Raw genomic sequence first — 23494 nt, 5'->3', positions numbered from 1 at the left:
TATTGCTGTCTGGTGAATATTTAACTCTAAATATCAAATTAGGCTTGGATTATCATCAATATCTGTTCATGATAAAGCATACAAAGATATCCAATTACTGCATGTATGTGATGTATTGTGTTGTAATTAAACTAAGAAAAGCCTCAAATGCTAAGGAAAGCTCCTTTCCTTAGCATTTGAGGCTTTTCCTCATTTAATTACAACACAATACATCACGTACACACAGTAATTGGATATCTTTGTATGCTTTATGGTGAATATTTAAACCATTTATCTAATATGACTTTTGAGTGTGTATGTTTCACTTTATTTGGCTCCACAGTGATACAAGGGGTTGCCAGAAACTTACTGGGAATAAACCGCCAGAACTTTGCGAGATTGATGGAGGAGAGACTGGCCCAATTGTTCATTATTTCCCATCGACAAGAAAGAAGATTTAAAAGGGCAACTACCGTGGGCAGCTACACTGTTCAGGTTGTAAATGTGACTCAGAGAATGTTTTGAAAAAGACGTTTTTGATTCGTTTCCGCCTACTCCCTGGAACCAGCAGAATGACATTTCATTTACCACTGCCCTGTGATATTTTTCCTAGTCCCTTGGAAGCAGCACTATGAGCCCTGCCAAAGTTATATGTTTTTTAATGAGGAGCGTGGTTTGGAGTGTGATGAGGGCAGTGAAAAAAAATTATACACTTAGCTGTGATGAACAGTAAATAATAAACAAAGTTTCCAATAGAATCAGGTTTAAACAACAGCAAGTCATGATTGACTAAATCAAAAGCTGCAGACAGATCTGATTACACTAATATAACTGATACGTTTTATCTAATTCAGTTACGAGAGCCAACATACAATAGTAAAAAATTCAGTAGAAACTAGACTGTTTTGAATCCAAGAAATCAAACTGATTTAAATAATCATAGAATTGAAATACAACTAAAGCCTCTGAAAATTTTGCCAAAAACAAGAATGTTGGCTATAGGCCGAGCATTGGAACAATCTAGTGGCACTTGGAAGGGTCATTCAAAATAGGTGTTAATAAGATTCTACAGATTTCCTGCAGAATGTTGAAGTTATCCGTCTAACTTACTACAGATAAATAGCAGCTCTTAAATGAATAATATTGCTGAAAAGGCACATCATTTATGCAACCTGGGCTCACCGCCACCAGCTCAGCTCTTTCCCACACCGAGCTTGGTTACAGGGAAAGACCTTTATTCTTGCTTTGTTCTTTACACCACACCCCTCTCACTTCATATACTCAATTCAGCTCAATCCATTCAGTTCGAGCTTGGGAGTGGGTCAAGATCCAGAATAGAGATCCGGGGGTTGGGAAAGTAAGTGAAGGTTTTCAGTGTCACGTTACCAATCCAAGGAGCAAGAGTCCCTGCTCCCGCTTCTGAGACAAACCACACTGTACTCCAAATGTTTCCTTAAATGCAAGTCAATTTTACTAAAACTTTCTGCAAATGGAAGGCAACAATAATATTAACTTCATCTGTACAGCAGAACTCCTGTCCAGTCAAGACTGTATATTACAATCTCCAGGGCTTTTTTTTGAGGGGGTACTTGGATGTACTGAGTACTGGCACCTTTTCCATTGTCTGCTAAAATTGACCCATGGAACCCAAGTTTTAATGAAAGAGCTCAGGCTCTACACAACAATTCTGCCTTGTCATAAATTCTGTGACTGGTTGCAGAGGGCCTGGCTATTGTGGCGTGGGTCCTTCAGTGATCACCCCATCCCTGAAGGGTGGCCTGGCATTTGAGTACAGGCACCTTTTCGCTAGAAAAAATGCACTGACAATCTCAATCCACTTTTTCCAACTTGATCTTCTTAGAAGTTCAGTATTTACACATTGGCAAGTACTCCTGTCCTTTATCCGTCCCAGGGGCTGGTAGTAATCCAAGGCTGTTATTAAACATCCCGGCTCTCCCCCCCCCCCCCCATCCCAGTGACTCCAGAGAGCTGACACCAAACTTTAGTAATCCCTATATAATGGGGGATTCCATTTACATGGATGATTTACAGTGGCCCTGCTGCTGAATCTTGACCTCATAAATTGTGGATGGACCAGGGCCAAAATTTGTCCAGACTGCAGAAATATTCAGCTGCTCTCTGGTTAAATGTATCCATTTAGGAGGATCACACAAATAGCTACTCAAGGTGTTTTCTGTCTGTGGTCCTAGCTAAACGGGAAGAGTTCCTGAAAATAGGACTAGAGATGTGCAGAACTCATTCAGTTATATTTCAGATTTATTTAGGAAAAGTTATATATTTATACAATTTGTATATCACTTATATGTAGACAACCCAAAGTGATAGACAATCAAAATAAAGTGTGTACATAGCATCCTAGCTTAAGGGCTGCCTCTATCACCCCCCTCCTCTTTGGCATCCTGGCTTGCAAACATATAGAAATTTTTGTGGAAGCAGTGTTTTGTGTAGCTTTTGCTGAAAGGTTGTTAGGGATAGACTGTAGTCCCACATCAATTCTGCACAAGTTAATTCCTCATGAATTTTTTTGGGGAAATTTAAACCTTTGGGAAAAGGATAAAAAATCTTTGATTAAATTAGCTTGGGGGCTTTGTGCAATCTTTGCTCAAATCTAGTGGTGTAAATTCTTTCCAGGTAGCACCTGCAGTGCAGGGAGGGGCTCTTTGTATCTTTTGAGGTGGATCCCTCTAGTTCTGAGGCCCTTTAAGAAATTGTTTCTTGATGACCCTTCATCTGAACAGATGTCACTGCTCAAAATGTAAATCTGTTCCTTATGTGAATACATAACATATGAATGAAGTTGCCATAATCCCTTTTTTTCTCATCCCCTATAGATGGTGAAAATGCAGCACATCTCAGGTCCAAAAGATCCAGTGGAGCTGACATATTATGCCTTGTACGATGGGAACCCTCTGTCTGGCACATCAGCAGCCAAGCAGCTGAGCACTATTGATTCACAAAGGATGGCTCTAACCCTGGGTTATGTTGTGCAAATGCAAGCTGATGGTAAGAACCTTTCTCCTCCTTTCTTGACATTGTTACTGAATAATAATTCTTACTGTTCTCACTTTTGGAAAACTGCCACCATTTTGTGCTTCAACTTACTTATCATGGACTGCATTCTGTATATGTTTCCGAAAAAATCAGTTCCAAATAAATTTAGTGTCGTTTATAGAATAGCATTTGGCGCTGGGATCTGCGCTCAATTTTGGGTGTGAGGATTTACATTAACTAAGACCTGGTGCAAATTCTCACTAGGCACAGATCTCCATAAAACTGCATGCAAATTCCAGAAACGCCCCCTGATGTGCCCACGCCCCTCCCATCCAAGGGAAAAGTGCACAGAAACAAGCCATTGGGATGTCTGGGATTCAGTAGTAGAGTGGACACACAGACTACCCAGTAGAGCAATGGGGCACCCTAGGAAACAAGTGCGGAGCTCTCCAAAACCCACCAAAAACCTACTGTATACCACTACAGTAGTCCTTATGTTTTCAGGTGTCATTTGTAGGTACAGTAGGTTTTTGGTGTGCTTTGGAGGGCTCACACTTTCCTCCACAAGTGTAACAGAGGGGATATGGTCCTGGGTCCCCTTCTTTATAGTCCACTGCACCGTCCACTAGGCTACTCCAGGGACCTGCTCACTGCTCTAATAATGTCATAACAAAACTATGTAAGCCACATTGAGCCTGCAAATAGGTGGGATAATGTGGGATACAAATGCAATAAATAATAATAATAATAATAATAGGACTGGCCATAACATCGGAAGCTGTCATAGAGCCTGGTATGTACTATCACTTTCACATCTTAGAAGCATAGGAGGGGGTCAGTGACCACTGGGGGATTAAGGGGGAGGTCATATCTTTATCCCTCCAGTGGTCATCTGTTCAGTTTGGGCACCTTTTTGGCAGTTGGGGCTCCTTTTACTAAGCCGTTGTAGTGGTCCCCTACCTGGCAAATGTAATGAGGCCCATTCAATTCCTACAGGCTTTGTTGCATTTGCCGCATTGAATCACTACCGTGGCTTAGTAAAAGGAGCCCCTAGTTGTTATTGAAACAGGTCTAGCCTAAAATGTCCTATTTTTTGCCCTGTACATTTTTACAGTGTTCCATTATTGCAGAAAAATGTCCAAATTGTGAGCTTACCCTAGTCCCGCCCAAAACATGCCTCAAACACACCCCCTTGAGACTTAGACAAACTGCATAGAAGAATAACTTAAAAATGAGTTTCAAAAATAGTGATTTAGACATTTTTAAGCAAAAAAGTCCATCTGTCACTTTCTGCCATTTTTTGGGACATTTTTCTGTTTCGAAAATGGGCCCCTAAATGCGCATACAAAAGGTATACTATCTCCATCATGGACATCTATTCAGTTATCGCCACCAAGAGTCTGTTCATAGACTAACTTGGTTTTTGCTGTATTCATTGGGTATTTCTCATTTAGTGAAGACCTTGTATAAATTTTGGCATATGCTATCAGTTTTTGATTCAAGAACTCCCACCAATAGTGTTCTTGTGGAATTCTGTACTGAATCAGCTTAGAATGATCTCATCCTATCGATTTGTTTAGACAGCAATTGAAAACTTGACTTTTTCGAAAATACCTGTTAGTTTTTGTGAATTGGTGGGATATGTATATAATTTTGAAATTGTGATTGAAGCATAATGTAAAATTTGTATATTTTTTCTGTAGTCCTCCTTGAGCTGAAAGGTGAAGCAGAATATAAATGCCCATGTTAAATTAAATTAAATTTTAGTGGGGAAATATTGATTAACTACTGGATCACAAGAGGTTTGTGGATCAGGTTCTTCACTTACAGGCCAATGATCGGAGGTAAATGCGGGAACTTGAGGCCTTTAGCGCCAGAGTAGCACCTGCATTCACCTGCGTTTCATGTTCAGCCGCCTGGAGTGCCAGAATGAAAGACTGCACAGCAGATCAACACAAGTAGCATGCTAATGTATGCTGGTGCGCTCTTTCATTCTGACACCCCATGATCAAAGAAACAGAGCGCTGAACATGGTACTCTACTGCCTAAAACCCTATGCCAGCTTGGAGCTGGTATTAGGGCAGGAGGGGAAGCAGAAGGACAGTAGGTGGGTGACAGGTTGCAGCTGTCTGCATGGGCTGTCACTGTCAGCCTTGGGGGTTCAGTGCACCCCCAGATCCCACAACACCCCCCCACCAAAAAATGGTGCGCCAGGCAGGACTGGGTGCCACCATTTTGAGTTGTGCCCAGTGGGAGTAAGACTATGTCCCTCCTCTATGAAGGTATGAGGGGTTTGGGGGGTGAGGTCGCCGCTAGGCCACCAGGGTGATATTGGGGGGGGGGGATGTGTCCTTGACAGGGGTCCCACTGGACCACCAGTGTGTTTGCATTTGTAGGGGGCCTTACCCATTGGGAAGGTGGGAGATCCAGGAGTCCACTGAACTCCCAGGGCTGTGACAGTGTTTGGCGGGATGGGGGGCCTGGAGGTAGGTTTGACAAGCCTGGGAGAAGATCCTGGACCTGTCAAAACTCTTCTGCAGGAAGATTGTGTCTGAGCGCATGCTGAGGCACAATCCTCCTGCAGAAGTCACCCCATGGTCAATGCTAATAATACACATGAATTTGCATCTGATTAGCGTTGATCCTAGGGGTGTTATTTTCCTGCGCTGTGCCGGTGGTAATTTTAAAGCGCTGTTTGCAACAGTGTGGAGAAATTGATCACTGGGGCATTGGTGAGCATAAAGTGCCTTCATTTTTAGGGCTGTAACTGCTGTACAGTGCAGGTTACTTCCCCCATAACTTTGTTTTTTAGTTGAACCTGCTGTGCTGTTCTGGTTTACTCCCCAATGGCTTCTTTACAATTGCAAAAGTAATTTCATAGCTGTTTTGAGCTGAAGTATTCTGTTTGGTTTCCATCCTCCTGCCCTTTTGGGTTCCTCTGTGGTCATCCCACTTTTTTAAAGTCTTTGGCTTTTTTTTTACTTCCATCACCTATTTGGGAGGGTTCCTGGCATCCACTACCCTTTCTGTGAAAAAATATTCCCTGTGTTGTCTGATTCTATATTTTGATACCTTTTTGTATCATATCAAAATCACCTAATCCACATGAAAGCTGCCACATTTTCCCAAACTGACTTATTGCTCATAGACTGTTATTAACAGACTAAATATAAAAAAAATCTCTTGAGTTTAATTGTAGATGATGGACAGTAAATGTTCCATGAGATTGTTTCAATAATTTATGATGTTTTTGTTGATTATGCAGCTGTTGTAAAAAATCCATCAAACAACTTGTGGGTTATTGCAGCAGTCCTGGCTCCAATTACTGTTGTAACAGTTATAATCATCATTATCACAGCAGTTCTGTGCAGGAAGAATAAAAATGACTTCAAACCTGAACCAATGACAAACATGCCCCCAAGAGTGAAGGTAAGAAGCTAACTCTACTCGTACAGAGCTAATTCTAGACTTTTCTTGAGTAGAGCAGAGCCCAGATAAATTTACCATTATACAGCAGGGCTGCCGAGAGACATAGCTGGGCCCGGGGCAAACAATGTTAAGGACCCCCCCCCCCCCACACACACATACATACACCTGGAGGAAAAGTCCATAGTCTACAGTTGATAGACATGGGGGAAACGAAGAGCCAAATTTACTGTTCTTTTCTTATTAAGCTCTGAGGCATTTAGTCGAGCCCTTCAGTTCCACTTTGGCTCAGCCTTATCTAAATTTTATGACTTGCAAACTTTAATCAATGTGTGCCCTTATTAAGTGGTATATAATGTGTGTGGGGGGGGGGGGGGGGGGGGGGGGGAGGGAGGGAGTGGGACACTGCTGGGAATCAGTCTTTGACTCTTTCTCTTTACAGTCAGTAAAATACATATGAAATTGTCATTGGAAAATTAATTAGTCATTACCTTACAAAAAAAACAATTCTGGTTTGTCTGCTGTCTCCTCCTGCTGTCCTGTGACCTCTGTTTTGCCCTGGCTGGGACTCGAGGAGTTGGGTTGGGAGACCATCAACCGGATTATAATCCGATTCCAGCAGCCCTGCTGCACCGTGCTAGCTAGACTGTAGACAGTACAGTACACTGTACAGTGAGCCCAGGGCCGGACCGATCGGATACGGTGGAGGCGCAGGCAGCCACAGCACACTGAGCACAGGAGAGGAGCCACTCAACCAGAGAGGCATTGGAGCCGACTCTGTGGGTGCTTGAGCACCCCCATATTAAAGTTCCTTGTATGTGTCCAGGGAGGGATTATTTTCATTGAGTTTAGCACCCCCAATAATTTTGAAAAGTTGGCTCCTATGCAGAGAGGAAATATGCGTCGTCACCGCACTGAGACAGGGCCTGTCCGGCCATGCGGCACACACCATAGAGAGAGACAGGAAGGAAGAACGAGAGGAGGAGCGGAGGACCTGCGGCGGTGGCGGCACCTAGCGAGTTAATGTGATAATGCCATGCCTGCCGCACAGGAGGAAACCAAAGGTTGCACTGATTGCAGGGCGCAGGCCCAGTTTACTAAGGCTTGCTAGCATTTTTAGCATGCGCTAACACTAGAGACACCCATATATTCCTATGGGTGTTCTAGCATTAGCGCACACTAATTTTTAGTGTGCCCTAAAATCGCTAGCTTGCCTCTATAGCACAGCTTAGTAAACAGGGCCCTAAGGGACCCTTTTACAAAGCGGCAGTAGAGCAACTTCCGCTTTGTTGCGCACCCATCCAGCACTATTCTGGCTCACCATGGGATCTGATGGTAGTGCCACCTCTATTGCACACCATTTCTGGTGTGCTGGAAATTATTTTTAATTTTTTCTGCCAGGGGCTTACCCGGTGGTAATCGGGAAGTGCCGCTCACTGCCAGGTTACTGCCAGATTAGCGCAGGAGCCCATACCACCTCTTAAATAGGAGACACTAAGGGCTCCTCCAGAAATGGCCGCAAGGCAAATATATATTTACTGCACAGCCATTTCCTTTTTTTTTTTTAACAAAAAAAACTGCTGCGGCAAAAGGGACCACGGCGCATGGCTAATCCACATGCCGAGGACACTGCACGGCTACTTTTACCGTAGTGTAGTAAAAAGGGCCCCTAACACCATGATCTAAAAAGCAAAACAATCGATTAAAAAAATCTGAAATTACACATTTCCAGGGGCGGTGGGTGCGGTCTGCCCCAGGTGCACGCCGCTGGGGGGGGGGGGGGGGTGCCGCGCGCCTGTCCGCTACATTCGTTCTGTGCTCCCTCTGCCTCGGAACCAGTTACTTCCTGTTCCGGGGCAGAGGGAGCATGGAAACGAATGAAGCGGACAGGCGCGCGGCACCCCCCCAGTGGCGTGCACCTGGGGGGGTGTCCTTTCACCAGGGGGTGGTCGCGCTGCGTCCGGGGGGGGCGGGGCGCATCGGCGATCCACCCCGGGTGTCAGCTCCCCTAGGAACGCCACTGCACGTTTCTGTGCTGAATCATGACAAACATGAGAAGGTTGCATGTCACAGCGATAAAAATATACTGACTGAACAGGTCCAGGATAGAAATGCTATATAATAATGACACAGGACAAATGAAACCAAAGTGAAACCAAGGATGTAGAGCCTTCATTTCTGCTAATCTTTAAAATCTAATCTTTGAGATCTAAAAGTTGTGTAAAACAGGAGTGAAGCTCTGGAGTGCTGTGCTGTCCCAAGGGGGACAGAAGTGAGGGACCATGAAGGCTTGCATGTAAAGCTGTGATTGTGACTGGAACAAAACCAAAAATAAACTAAAAATGAGGATTAAGACTAGCACAAAATGTGAAAATTAAGGACTTCTTTTACAAAGCCGTGCTAGTGATACCTGTGCCGCATAGGAATCACTAACGTACCCTTGTAAAAGAAGCCCTGAAAGATCAAAAATGACAATGAAAGGGATACCATAGAAAAACTGAAGGGCCATGTTTTGAAAAACTGCAGCTAGGGAAGCCATCCACACCAAAATATTCAGTTGAAACACTGGTCGTATGAGCTTTGACAAGAATGACATTTCTGTGACACATTTGTAACTGTAAGCTCTAAGGAGTCCTTTTAGCAAGCTGCAGGAAAAATGGCCCTGTGGTAGTGGCAGGGGCTGTTTTTCCCACATGCTAAAAATGGCCACATGGTAACAGGTTGTGGTAAGGGTGATGCCTGATTACTGCTTACCGCCACGCTAACCATTTCCAGGGTTTTAATATTTTCCCCAGAAATAGCGCACACTTGAGCCAGAACTACCACCGGCAGCCATGTTGGGCCAGTGGTAGTCCCGGAATAGCGTATGGTTAGCCCATGTTGGGCTTACTGCTGCTTCGTAAAAGGGCCCCTAAGTAGGATACTAAATATCTTCTCTATTTGAAATGGTTTTATTGAAAATGTAGTGCACTTTGGATGTTTTCACTATAACTCTGTGTTTTTGATATTCTGTGTCTCTGATATTTTGAAAGAGTAAAAAATTGATTCACTTCTACTCATTCTACACCACTCAGGATTTTGTAGACGTCAGTCATATCTCCCCCCCCCCCCCCCCCCCCCCCCACTCAGCCATCTCTTTTCCAAGCTGAAGAGCCCTAACCTCTTTAGCCTTTCCTCATATGGGAGGAGTTCCATCCCCTTTATCATTTTGATCCTTCTTCTTTGGACCTTTTCTAATTCCTCTATACCTTTTTGAGATATGGCAACCAGAATTGAATGCAATACTTAAGGTGAGGTTGCACCATGGAGCGATACAGAGTCATCATAGTATTTTTGGTCTTATTTTGCATCACTTTACTAATAGTTCCTAGCATACTGTTTGCTTTTTTGGCAACCCCTGCACACCGAGCAGAAGATTTCAGTATATTGTCTACAGTGACACCTAGATCTTTATCTTGGGTGCTGATTCCAAGGTGAACCCTAGCATCAGGTAACTATGATTCAGATTATGCTCCCCAAGGTGCATCATTTTGCATTTGGCCACATTAAATTTCATCTGCCTTTTGGATGCCCAGTCTTAGTCTTTTCTGATTCAAGGAAGAAGTTCACTACATAATGCTCTTGCGGTGTGTGTTGTGCAATGTGTATTGCAATTTCAGTTTATACTTCTATTGGTGCATCTGTGAGCACTGAGTGCTAATTGGTGAATTCTGTACTTCTGAATTTTCAGACTCCTGAGGCAGTCTTTTGCAGCTGAAACATAGCCAGTGTCAAGTCATCCAGAAGTTGAATAAAGAATTTTGGGCACCAACTATGTCCTAGTTTTGATTTCTCTGCTGTGTTGTGCTTTGCACTCCTTGTGGAGATTTGTACTTCTGTGTTGTGTTTCACTTTGCATTTGTCTACATTAAATTTCATCTGCCCTTTGGATGCCCAGTCTTCTAATTTCCTAAGGTCTTCCTACAATTTTTCAAATGTGTTTTAACAAGTTTGAATAGTTTTGTCATCTGAAAATTTAATCAGCGCACTTGTTCCGATTTCCAGATCATTATAAATGTTAAAAAGCACCAGCCCCAGTACATATCCCTGCGGCACTCCACTATTCACCTTCCTCTATTGAGAAAAATGGTTATTTGTCTACCCTCTGTTTTCTGTCCAATAGCCAATTCCTAATCCACATTGCCTCCTATCCCATGACTCTTTAACTTTCTTAGGAGTCCAAATGAGGGACTTGTCAAAAGCTTTCTGAAAATCTACATACAATACATAAACTGACTCTCCTTTATTGACATGTTATTCATGCCTTCAAAAAAATGAAGCAAATTGGTGAGGCAAGACTTCCCTTGGTTGAATCCATGCTAACTCTGTCCCATTAAGCCATGTTTAGCTATGTGTTCCATAATTTTATTGTTTATAATAGTTTCCATATTTTGATCGGCATGACATCAGGCTTACTGTCTGTAATTCCCAGATCACCTCGGAACCCTTTTTAACAATTGGCGTTGCACTGGCCATCCTCCAATCTTCAAGTGCTGTGGACAATTTTAACAGCAGGTTACAGATCACTAACATCAGATCTGAAATGTCATGTGCGAGATATTTCAGTACCCTAGGGTTCTTGCAATCTGGTCCAGGTGATTTACTACTCCTTTTTTAATTTGTTGATTTGGCTCAGTACATTTTCCAGATTCACTGAGATTAACTTTCAGGTCCTCCACATCGACACCCTTGAAAACCATTCCTGGTACAAGTTGATCTCTTACATCTTCTTTCGTAAAAACCGAAGCAAAGAATTCATTGCTACTTGCGCTGAGAGCCCTCGAGTGCGCTGTTTTCAGGCGCTCGAGGGCTCTGATCATGGGTCGGCTGCAACTCTGGCGCTAGTATGGCGTTAACAGCCTCTAGCGCCAGAGTTTGCTTTTGATCATGAGGCCTCAGTCTCTCTACTATGGCCTTGTCCTCCCTGAGTGCCCCTTTTGTTACTTCATGATCTAACAATCCCATGGATTCCTTCACAGGCTTTCTGCTTCTGCTGTACCTGAAAAAGTTGTTACTGTGAGTCTTTGCCTTTGTGGCAAGTTTCTCTTCATATTCTCTTTTAGCCTTCTTTATCATTGCTTTGTATCTAACTTGCCAGTGCTTATGTTGCTTCTTATTTTTTTTTTTATTCAGGTCCGTTTTCCATTCTTTGAAGAGTGTTCTTTTGGCTCTAATAGCCTCTTTCTCTTCACATTTTAACCATGCTAGCTGTCATTTGCTCTTCTTTCCACCTTTGTAAATACATGGAATGCAACTGGTCTGGGCTTCCAAGATGGTATTTTTAAATAACATCCATGCCAGACTAAAAGGCCTAATCTTCGCAGCCAATCCTTTTAACTTCCATTGTCACCATTTTCCTCATTTATCATAGTTGCCCTTTTGTACTTGGTGAAACTGTGCACTTATCTTGCCTCACTGAAAAGTTCATCAATCACCTTCCCCTGAAACTGCCCGACTCCGCGGGTTTCAATCATTTTCCTCAGGACAAGGGTTAAGGCTGCTATTCTTTTCTGTTAAAGCTGCATAATTCTTTTCTTCCTCCAGCAATCAAGACAAGTATACATTTTTAAGCAAGTAGTGATTTATAGCACAAAGGTGATTGGGAAGCATGAAAAAATGAGCGAGTGTTGCTCCCTAAAAAATTCTGTTAGAGTTACCCGATGAAGAAATGCTATGCCACTCTGTAGCAGCATTATTGACTGCAGTAATAGTGGAAAATATCTGAGGGTACTCTACATACAAAAAATATTTCTTTATATGATACTGGTGTGAACTGTTATAAGCACTTTTATTGAGTTGGTGGCTATTAGTCTTGGTTTTGTGTTATTTGCGATCAGATGTACCAGAGACATTGATATTGTAAATAGCTTTCTGTGGTGGACCTTATAATACCTTCAGTGGTCATTTAGGGCAATGTTTTATGACTTAGTTGTGATTGAAACAGGTCTAGACCAAACCGTTTTTAGCATTAGCCCAGATGTTTTTGCTTTGTTCCATTATGGCAATAAAGCATCCAAGTTTTGGGAACACCCAAATCCTGCCTCCAGCATGCCTCCTTGTGATTTGGATGCACTGCCTATAAACTGCATGGAAAACCATCTTAAAAATGGGTTTCAAAGATAGCGATTTGGATGTTTTGGCAAAAACCTCATCCACTATATTCACTTTTTGGGCATTTTTCTGTTTTGAAAATGAGTCCTATGGTATTTATCATATCTATGTTATTTGAATGCTCAAATGTGTGATCATTAAGATGTTCCATTTGTATTGTGCTGACATTGTGAATATTATCACTATGTGCTTTTTCATGCTGCCTGTTATCATTTGTAGTCTGTCATTTATCATATTTTTTATTATATGATTGTTCTGCAGTACTGACATTGATTCACTTTGCCATCTCCAAGTTTTCCTCATTGATTGTATTTATGCTCATCGTTGGTCACTTTACTATTGCTATTCTGTTAACAAAATTGTAAGCTTTATGTGGAGCTGCACCTGTAGGTACACTGCCTTGGGTGAATTTCTTCATAAAGGTGGTTAATAAACCCCAATAAATAAATGTTGAGCAGCCTATATAAACCACTTAACTATATGGAGAGTGGCTGAATTTCATTGCTATGCCCTTGCTGTGACCTAACTGCACCCCAGCACCATTGGATAGTATCTGGGCAATTAAAAGGGATTTTCCACAGAGCCATCCACATAATTGCTGCTGAAAAAGCATTAAAAGAGACTTATTAGTGGCTGCTACTAAATGTATAAGTTCCCTAATTGTATAAATGTTAATTTGACATTTTCCCCTTCTGTGATGGGTTATAAGTAGCAGGGTGAGGTAAGGGATGTGTGTGTGTGTGTGTTTGTGGGTGGGTGGGGTGGGGTTTCAAATTGGGGCTAGGGACTTCATTCTCGTTAGTCTATCTGACAGAATGGAAGAATAGCTTTAGAGACCCTTTTACTAAGGGTTACTGCCTGGCTACCACGTGGCCTGGTCGGTAATTTTGTTTTTACGCATATTCGCTACATGCACCGGAAAATAATTTAATTTTCCTATTCATGGCGGAAACTGGGTGGTATTCATCATTCAACACATGTAGATGATTATTGCATGGTTACTGCGTGAGATCTTAACCACTAAGTCAATGGGCAAGGTAAGGTCTCGGACCCAAAATGGACGCATGCCAATTTTTATTTTGCCGCACGACCATTTTTAGCAAAAATGTTAAAAAGGCCTTTTTTACAGGCGTACTGAAAAATGGATCTGCGTGTGCCCAAAACATCCGCCTACACTAGTGCAGCCCATTTTTCAGCGCACCTTAGTATATGGTAGCGCTATAGAAATGATTTGTAGTAGTAGTAGTAAAATGACCCTTTAGTGCCTAAGACACATACCATCTGTCTGTCATCTCCCACTGTTACTTAAAGGTGTGTGTGTGTGTGTGTGGGGGGGGGATCACTTTTTCTTAATGAGAGTTTGTACAAAACCTGGTGCTTAATATTAACAATTGAACCACTTTGTCTTTTCAGCCAGTGCAAGGATTGATTATGCAAAGCACCATTTAGGGGAACAAGGAGCTGACAATGAAGTGCTTCCCATTACTCAAGAAACTGTAGTGTTACCCTTTCCTGTTTCCAGGACAGGGAAATGATTCAAGATGAAAGCACAGTGAAAACTGTCAAATCCACTGGCACTGAAAAAAGGTAGGTACTTCCATATCAAGTCATTTTGTAATGGCTAAGAATTGTTATCTGAAACCCTTCTTTTCAGTTGAGTTCCATGCTCTGCTAGTACTGCAGGAACACCCTTTCTTCAGAATGGCACAGAAAATCCCCCTGCACGTGGCATATGAATCACTCTAACCAATTTTATTATTGCCTCCATAATTTCAAATATAATATATAACTCATTGCAGGAATATGATTCTTTTTCTGTTTTTAAAAGTCAAAATTATGCAATTTGAGGATAGTTTTATAAGTGAACTGAACAGCATCTCGCATGCTTGAGTGAACACTTTTTAAAATGCTCTGGGGATACTCGCCATCGGAGCAGGTGCAGGGAACATAGATGAGTTCATATTTAAAAGCACTTATGTGGTTTGCGGTGTTGCTGGATGCTTAGGGGCTTCTTAAAGAAAATCTTTTGCAGTTCCACAGAATTTATCCATCTGGAAAATGGGTAAGGTTTGCAGAGGGCTGCAAAAAAAGTTGTATATATTCATTGTAATTTATTCATCAAAGTACAGATGAGTAATAATCCCCTGATATTCAAAGCTATTTAACCAGTCAGACATGGCCACTGACCAATTAAATAGTATATCATTGCCTAACCATGGATATTCAAATAGCTTTGCCTGCTCCTTACTTAATAAATGCAATAGAGCAACTGATTGCTACACAACAACTTTATAATTGAGCTCAGTGCAAATTCCTAATCCTACGCTGGTACCCAAAATTGTTTTAAATTGTACAGGCAAATGGCATATGAGATAACGTTTCCCACAGCAGACCCAGAAGACCAGCATTTATTAGAACCACCAGCTCTCAATTTTGCAGCTTTGAAAGGAGTCCATAAGTCAATGTCAATACATCCTATATAATAAAACGCACCTCCAACATTCTGAAGCTGACTGCATGGCTGAGGCATTCCTGCTCTCTGTATCCATCTCCTGAATTGACATCACTACTTCCGGGTTCATCACAAGCAGAAGTGACCAATCACACGAGGTTCTCGGCCTTCAGAATGTTGGAGGTGCATTCTATAAATAGGATTGGTCAGTTCCTTGAAGCACAGCCAGAGCTCAGCGTCCTGCACAGTAACGCTCAGACACCAGAGAGAGAGAGGGGGGGGGGCCTGACACCAGAGGGAGGGGGGCCTGACACCAGCGAGGGGGGGTATCTCTGTCACACACACTCTCTCTCTCTCACAATCAATGTCTTTTTCTCTCTCACTCTCACACAATGTCTGCACACACTCTGTCTCACACTGTATTACATTCACTCTCTATGTGTCACACAGTCACTCACACACTCTCTTGGTCTCATACACTCAGTCTCACAGTCTGTGTCTCACACACACTGTATCTGTGTGAAACACACTCTCTCTCCTACACTGTGTCTCACATACTCACTTGCACACACTCTCATTCTCTTGCACACACTCTCTCTCTCACAGATACACTCGCACCCAGACTCACTCTCACACACACTCGCACATTCACTCTCTCTCTCACACACAGTCACTCTCGCATACACTCTCTCAAACATACACCACTCCGAGGAAAACCCTGCTAGCGCCCGTTTCATTTGTGTCAGAAGCGGGCCTTTTTTACTAGTATATAAGGGACCAGGGTGGTTTACAGAATTAAAACAATTTATAATACAATGCAGAACAAAAATACATAAATCAATTACACTTCATCATAAACAGGATAAGGTTTAGAAAACAAACAGGTCTTCCTTTTCTTCCGAAAGGAAAGATAATCAATTACTGTTCTAATGCTAGTAGGAAGCGCATTCCAGAAAGGGATCATAAAATCGGCAAAAACCATTTCCCTATCCTATAGATTCAAACTCCTTATTTCAAGGCAACTGAGCAGAATATCAGAAACTATATAATCTCTCTGAAGTTGACCTGATGTAACACAGATCAAATCAGTGAGAAAGGATGAACAGAAACCATACACTGCCTGAAAAAAGCCAAAGAGATTTATCAATATTCTCTAATGTACTGGGAGCCAGTGCAATTGAACACGATAAGATGAAATATTATCAAATTTCTTGAGATTAAATATCAACCTTTATGGCCGTTATTTTGAATCAATTGCATTTTTCTCACCAATTTAACAGACAGATTAAAATAGAGTGCATTACAGTAATCTAAGTGTGATAGAAATAACATTTGTATTAATAAGATGTATGCAGATTGACTAAAGTATGTTAGTTGCCTCAGCTTAAACAGCGTTTTCTTCCATTGAGGCCTCAAAGGTAAAGATGAGTCTAACAGCACGCCAAGTATTTTGGCTTTAGATTCAACAGGAAAAGAAATATTTTGCAACAAGGTTATCTCTGCAGGAGCAACTAAGCAAGCATGACAAAACCATAAAATCTTAGTTTTATTTGAAATTTTCGGCTCTATTAGTCAAATGATACAGAAACTGAGTGACTGCTGTGGATAGTGATAGCTCACACACTTTAGTCCAAGTGTTTCCCCACACATATGTGCACAAAGCTCCTGTTGCCTTAGAACAGGTGTAACTTTGTTTGACATCTCTTAGGGAGACTATTTCATAAAGATACATATGTCAGCAGCATACCCACCCATTGTGCCTTTTCTGCCTTGTGCCTTGTTACAAAGTTACCTGATTTTAATTTTACTTTCTTTAACACTAGAAGATACTTGTTCTTGTACATTATTACCTGTCCATCCTTTAGATGTGTCCCTATCCCATTTGTGACTTTGAATCTATTACTGGGTGACCGTAGTGTATTTTTCTTTTCATACTTGCTTTCGTTGTTTACTATCTGTAGTGCTTCCAATTTCTTTAAATAATGTTTTTTGTTAAATAAAATTAAGTCTATCAAACCCAGCACTGTGTTTTCCAACAGTGGCCAAACCAGCACCTCAGAATCCAAAAAAGTTGATAGATTCCATGCTGCTTTCCCCAAGTCTATCTTAATAATAGTTTATGGACAGTTGTCTAAACCCTTTCTAAACCTACCTACATTAATTGCTTTACCATGTTCTCAGTAACAATTCCAGAGCTAATTGTGCATTGTATGAAAAAAAATAGTTACCCAGTTATTATAAATGCCCTAATCATGGAGTCATACTGTAGCTGTAAATATAGATTGGTCTGGAAACATAATCTTGAATGATTTGTAGCTGACAGGGGAGCCTGATTTAAATTCCACTGTTGCTTCTTGTGATCTTGGGCAAGTCACCTAACCCTCCATTGCCTCAGGTACAAACTCAGATTATGATCCTTCCTGGGACAGAAAAATATCTACTTGTACCTGAATATACACTGCTTCAATAGCTTTCAGGCTTGCAGGTGGTATATAAGAAAAAATAATAATATGATTTTAGTATTTAACTATAATGGATTTGATGGTTTTTCAATATTATAATTTCTATTCCTGTATTTTGTGTGTAATATAAAAACTAATACAACTTGCTTAAATGAATCAACTATGAATTGTTTATCCTGTATAAACAAAAAATAACTTATTATGGTTGTTTACAGTCAGTTGTCTTGTGGGAATGGTTCCCTGAACAGTAATGAAGTAGGAAAACCAAACCCGGGGAAAAACTCACCACAGAAATCAAGAAAGGATGGAGCAAGAAAGAGCAATGGTGAGAAATGGCTTTTAGATTTCACAAGTGTTGCAAATTGAGCGCTCTTCTTGGGCTTGCAAAAAGCTTTATGGACGTGCTTGGTTTGATCCCTGGGGCTGGGGTAAAGTGGAAACAGTGTTCACAGTGCCTAGAGAGAGGCCAGATTGAGGCTATTGCATTCATTGCTCAAGAAATACACCTAGTGGCCAGATTTAGGACTCAAATGAGCCCTAGCGCATGACCCCAAGCTGAGGACTGCTAAAGTGGCAGTAGAGCTACCGCCGCTTTGCCGTGCATCAAATCGGGACCAACTGATGGGCTATTACAGGAGCCTGGCAGTAGCTTCCACCCCCCAGCACATGTCATTTCCGGTTGAGACAAAAATATTTTAAATTTTTGTTGTGCTGGGCTTACCCAGCGGTAATGATTACTGCTGGGTTAGCGTGGGAGCCCCTTACCGTCACCTAAATAGATGGCAGAAAGGGCTTCCCCCGGAAATGGCTGCATTCCAATCCCTGTTATTAGCATAGGGCCATTTCGGTTTTTTTTTTGGGGGGGGGGGGGCAAAAACAACCTTTCACCCGCTGTGGTTAAAAGGAGGCCTTGGTGCGTGGTAAATCCAGACGCTGATGCCACCACAGGCCCTCTTTTACCGCAACTTGATAAAAGGGGTCCTTAGTGAACAAACTACAGTACAGGAAAGGGGCATTTATAAAACAGGGGTAACATCTCTGGGTAGTGGGAATGGAGGCTCATCTCACCAGAGTCACAACCCTGGTTTCCATAGAGCTGAAAGTACAAAGGAGCAAAGGGAGATAACAAGTGTTTTTTCACTCTCGGAGGCTTATGGGGATCCCAGTTTCTGTCATTCCCAGTGTACTATGGTATTTGTAGACTTGCTTCTTCCTTTCAAGGACCAGCCTACAGATTCCAAAATTCACCAGAAGATGATAGAGCATCAGAAAGGCAGAGCTAGCTTTAAATCCTGCTGCAGAAACAGGTTTATTTTTGTCAGTTCTATACTAAATATAATGAGCCAGATGGCTAAGGCTTTGTCTCCAGTGGGAAAAGACCTTGAATAATGGAGGGTCATATTGTAACCATTTGTACATCTCACAGGCTGTTCTAAGCATTTACACATTTCATTTTATTGCATGAATGCTTGTATGATCTTGTTTTGCTAGGTTTTCTTTTTTTAATACTTACCCCTTTTCTGTAAGTGTATTATTGCATTTCACTCCAGGAGCTCAGACTCGGGCTTGAATCATGAGTGCAACAGAGTTTGAATATATGTCAGAAAAGGTGATTCTAAGGCTAGCTCTGGATTTAAATTTTGCCTCACACATTTTTAGATAGTTATGTAATTGGTTTAGGTTGAAAGAAAAACCGAAAGCCTTAAGTCTAACATTTTTCTTTTGCCTACCAAAAGGAAGGCGGAAGGCACATTATATCTGTAGCCAATTTTGAATCTATAAACCAGTGACTTGACCAATTTCTACCTCTAATTTATTGTGCTCCAGGAATTATAAGCGATGAAGAGGAAAGAAGCACTTTGTTTGATAATGGCGCCAAAATACGTACTGGTCCACCTGACACATCTTCAGGATCTGTACAGCTGATTGCAATAAAACCTGTGACTCTGCCTCTCGCTAACCCAGCCCCCGAAGAATCAGCTATAATTAATGGTGAGGTAAGGAGAACTACCATACGCAGGAATAACCTTCACCCTTACCCCTGGGAGTAGAGAAGTAGCCTAGTGGTTAGAGCAGCAAGCTAAAACCAGGGAAGCCAGGGTTTGAATCCCACTGGAAATGTTTTGCCATGATTCAGGGGCTTCCTGTCATATAGATCCTATTGTTTAAAATTCTTGGGTAATATGTCGGAAAGTTGGTCACTTCCTTCAGGTGTGCCTGAGGGTTCGCCCTTGTCGCTGACCCTGTTTATGTTTGATGTCAACATTAGGAAGACTATTGGAGAAAGAAGGATGTATGAATTATATATATGTGGATGATATTACAATTATATTTCCCGCTTCTACTGACTTACAAGAGATGTCTACTGTTATTTCTCGTTGTCTTGCACTTATTTCGAACTAAGGGTATTCTCATGAATGAATATTTTATGAGTCTGTTTTCATATTGGGCAACTAAATTCTGGAGAGTTTTCCTTATTAATTTATATCTTTTGTCATGGAGTGGAGGAGTAGCCTACTAGTTAGTGCAGCAGACTTTGATCCTGAACGATTCCCACTGCAGCTCCTTGTGACTCTGGGCAAGTCACTTAGGGGCCCTTTTACTAAACCACATGAACGTCTACGAGTGCCCAACACACGCCAAAATGGAGTTACCGTCTGGCTACTGCGTGGCTCTTGCGGTAATTTCATTTTTGCCACGCGTCTGATACGCGCATCCGAAAAATAATTTTTATTTTCGGACATGCCTATTGGGCGCTCACCAAGTGGCATTTGACACGTGTAGGTCATTACCACCCGGTTACCGCATAAGTCTCTACCACTAGGTCAATGGCTGGCGGTAAGGTCTCAGACCCAAAATAGACGCTTGGAAATTTTTCATTTTGCCGCATGTCCATTTTAGTTAAAAAAAAAAAGGCATTTTTTTACAGGTGCTGAAAAATGATTCTGCACGCGCCCAAAACACACGTCTATACTACTGCAGGCCATTTTTCATTTCACCTTTGTAAAAGGCCCCTTAAACCTCCATTGCCCCAGGTGCAAATAAGTACCTGTATATATCATGCAGACTGCTTGAATGTAGTTGGAAAAAAACACAGAAAGGCAGTATGGTCCTATTCCCTTTCACTTTCCCTTTACGACTTATTGTTTTCCGAGTATGTGGCCTAAAAAGTAGAGGGTGTTAATTTTGCTGATGTTTCTTCCTTTTTCTTATAATTGTTACATCCTAGACATTTTTATGCTCTAGTGTTCTTTCTATAATCCGCTGTGAACTGTGTAAACGGCATTAGTGGAATATAAGAAAATTAACTGTAACCCATCTGAGACCTTAGGCACGTCATTTAACACTCTACTCCCTCAGGCACAAACTTAGATCTCTGTTTGCAGTATTTGCACATTAAGGGCCAGATTTTATATATGCCCCTAGAAAATCTGCGGAAAACATTTCTGCCTAAGCGTATTCTATAAGCGGCGCCTAGATTTAGGCACGGTATATACAATATGCTTAGTTGATATTAGCGCCCTAAACTACACATCGTCTATTTACACCAATGAAAATGTGGCATAAATCCCAGCGTGTAGATTTAGGTGCAGAGGGCCATATTCTATAACAAACACACGCCAATCTTCAAACACCTACGAAATCCCATTTCCCCACCCAGAAGCATGCCCCTATTTGCCTGTGTGCATTAAATGTAGGCGCAGTGTGCTACAGACTATGCTTAGGGACTTGTGCATGTAAATTCTAATTATTATTAGTGCTCATTATTGCTTAAGTGCTGTTAACAACACTGATTGCTTGTTAAACCAAGTTATACGTGTTGCAGAATACGCTTGTATTTCACAACGGATCTCTAGGTGCACTATATAGAGTTCGAAAAGATTGCCGTGCTGCAGTATTGTCTAGAGTCTAAGGCTCGTAATGTGATACAAAGTGTGCAGTGACTCTAGAATAGAAATTTCAAAAAGGTGTGCTTAAAAGTGGAGAAAACCCTCAGAAACCTGGGACAAACTGTCGCAGGTTTAGAGCGAGGTTACCGTCATCACAAGTAACACACGCCCAGATTCTATCCTAGGGTATAAAAACTCCACTGTATGTTTGTTTTAAAATTATGTCAAACGTGTATGCTTATTTTTTCAAAGTTTTATCAAGCATATTAAATTTATCTAAAGGTATGGTCCTAGATTATTGCACTGTTAGGCTTCCAGCATTGCTTCACTTAATAACAAAGTTAAACACTCTTATCTTTTGTGTTCGACGGGGGCCACTTCCGTTTCACCCTAACATCAAGGCTTCCTCAGGAACAGAGCGTTGAATCGCGATGCTGTGATTCTGCAAAAATTGGAAAATTTAAACTTGAGCAGGAAAAGAACCAAACGTATAGTTAAATGCACATAAGCACAGGACACTTGGATCCGCTTACAGCTTGACGGAAGCACCATGCATTTCAAATGGCGTCTCAGCGTCATCTGTGTGTCATCTGACGTTTATAGAGATCTAGATTGACTTGCATTAATGATTGATGACTGATTAGCTGGGTAAAGATTAACTGGTTGACTAATAGAAAACATGCCAGTCAATAGAGCTGTTGAGGCCATTAGGCTCTAATGAATCTAAATCAAATATCCACTGAGCCTATCGTCTCTGTAATTCCAGCTTTACGATCTCCACCTCTGTTTGATGCATCAATTCTATCGAATTGCATCGCATTGAAGATCTTCAAATCTATGATTTTTCTCAATGCAATATTCTACCATGGTTCTCTTTGACAGCTTGTCTGCGAATATTTGATCGATGTTCCAATATTCTTACTTTTAACATTCTAGTGGTCATTCCCACGTATAATTTCTCACAGGGACAGCTGATTGCATAAACAACGTAGTCTGACAGCAATTGGTAAAGTGGCGAAAAACATGATGTTTTTTGGTCTTTTGAAATATATATTTGTTTGACCTGTTTAGTAATAGAGCAGATAGGGCAAAGGCCACATTTAAAGTGACCACACAGTCGTTTGTATCTTGTTTTCTCGCAGTTCTAAGGTCTGCTGGACTGATTAATTCTTTGATATTGTTGCACCTTGCATATGCAATCCGTAGGTTGACATTCTTAAAAGCAGGGATCGATTGTATGATTTCCCATCTATTTTTGATTAGTCTGGCTAGAAGAGGGCTGGCCTCATATATTGCATGACCATAGTGCACAACTCTTCATTGTCCTTATCCTTAGTAGTGGTGGTCAAAAGTAATTCCCTACTGTTGAATTTGGCTCTACGGTAGGCTTTTTTAAGTATGGTTCTAGAATAGCCTCTATCAGTCAACTCATCAATTAGGGGTAATTGCCACAAATTAAGCTGCCATTTTAGAAACATATCCACATGGAAATGGTGGGATTTACACATGTACATCGCATACAGGTAAACATTTATTTCACAAAGCCGCTATTTACATATGATATCCACAAGCATGCAGAGATTTCAAGGGGGTGTGGTATGGACATAGCTTGGATAGGACTACAGCCTACAAGTTTATTTCCCATTTACAAAGGTAATACTCATTTATGGGAAAAATTCCCATGCCAGGATTTACATCTGCTCATTGGCATGTGTAGGTAAGGGATCCTCCGAGGGTGTTCCAAGCTGAGATTGCATTGTCCAAAGACAGATCCCAGGGAAGGCAGAAGACACTTTCCACCCATGCTTCCATTAACCTTTGCATAAGTAGTGTTGACGTTGTAAATAGTATACTCTGAGATACTTTGAGGCACTATTTTCAAAGCACTTAGCCTTCCAAAGTTCCATAGAAACCTATGGAACTTTTGGAAGGCTAAGTGCTTTGAAAATATGCCTCTTTGTATTGTTATTTGAATATTTTTTACTGCTGTAATTGTCTATTGCTTATGTTTGACTTATTCTTGCTGTACACTACTTTGAGTGAATTCCTTCAAAAAGGTGGTAGATAAATCCAAATAAATAAATGAATAGATAAGTAAGTAGGGCATTGTGACCTGGATTGGC

General features: G+C 41.4%; 1 protein-coding gene across 1 annotated transcript in view; it reads left to right on the top strand.

Annotated features, from left to right (window-relative positions):
- LOC115459404 (UPF0606 protein KIAA1549L-like) overlaps positions 1-23494 on the top strand; it is a gene marked incomplete at its 5' end in the record, with an annotated part of 63471 nt that overhangs the window by 14338 nt on the left and 25639 nt on the right. The window contains 8 exon segments of the mRNA XM_030189233.1: positions 323-474; positions 2832-3003; positions 6257-6420; positions 10182-10186; positions 13985-14067; positions 14070-14154; positions 17697-17806; positions 19309-19478. Coding sequence (XP_030045093.1) covers positions 323-474; positions 2832-3003; positions 6257-6420; positions 10182-10186; positions 13985-14067; positions 14070-14154; positions 17697-17806; positions 19309-19478 — 941 coding nt within the window.

This window comes from Microcaecilia unicolor, unplaced genomic scaffold (assembly GCF_901765095.1).
Source record: "Microcaecilia unicolor unplaced genomic scaffold, aMicUni1.1, whole genome shotgun sequence".
Lineage (NCBI taxonomy): Eukaryota > Metazoa > Chordata > Amphibia > Gymnophiona > Siphonopidae > Microcaecilia > Microcaecilia unicolor.
Note: the sequence above shows the minus strand (reverse complement) of the source record. Positions and strands in the feature narration are given on the sequence as shown.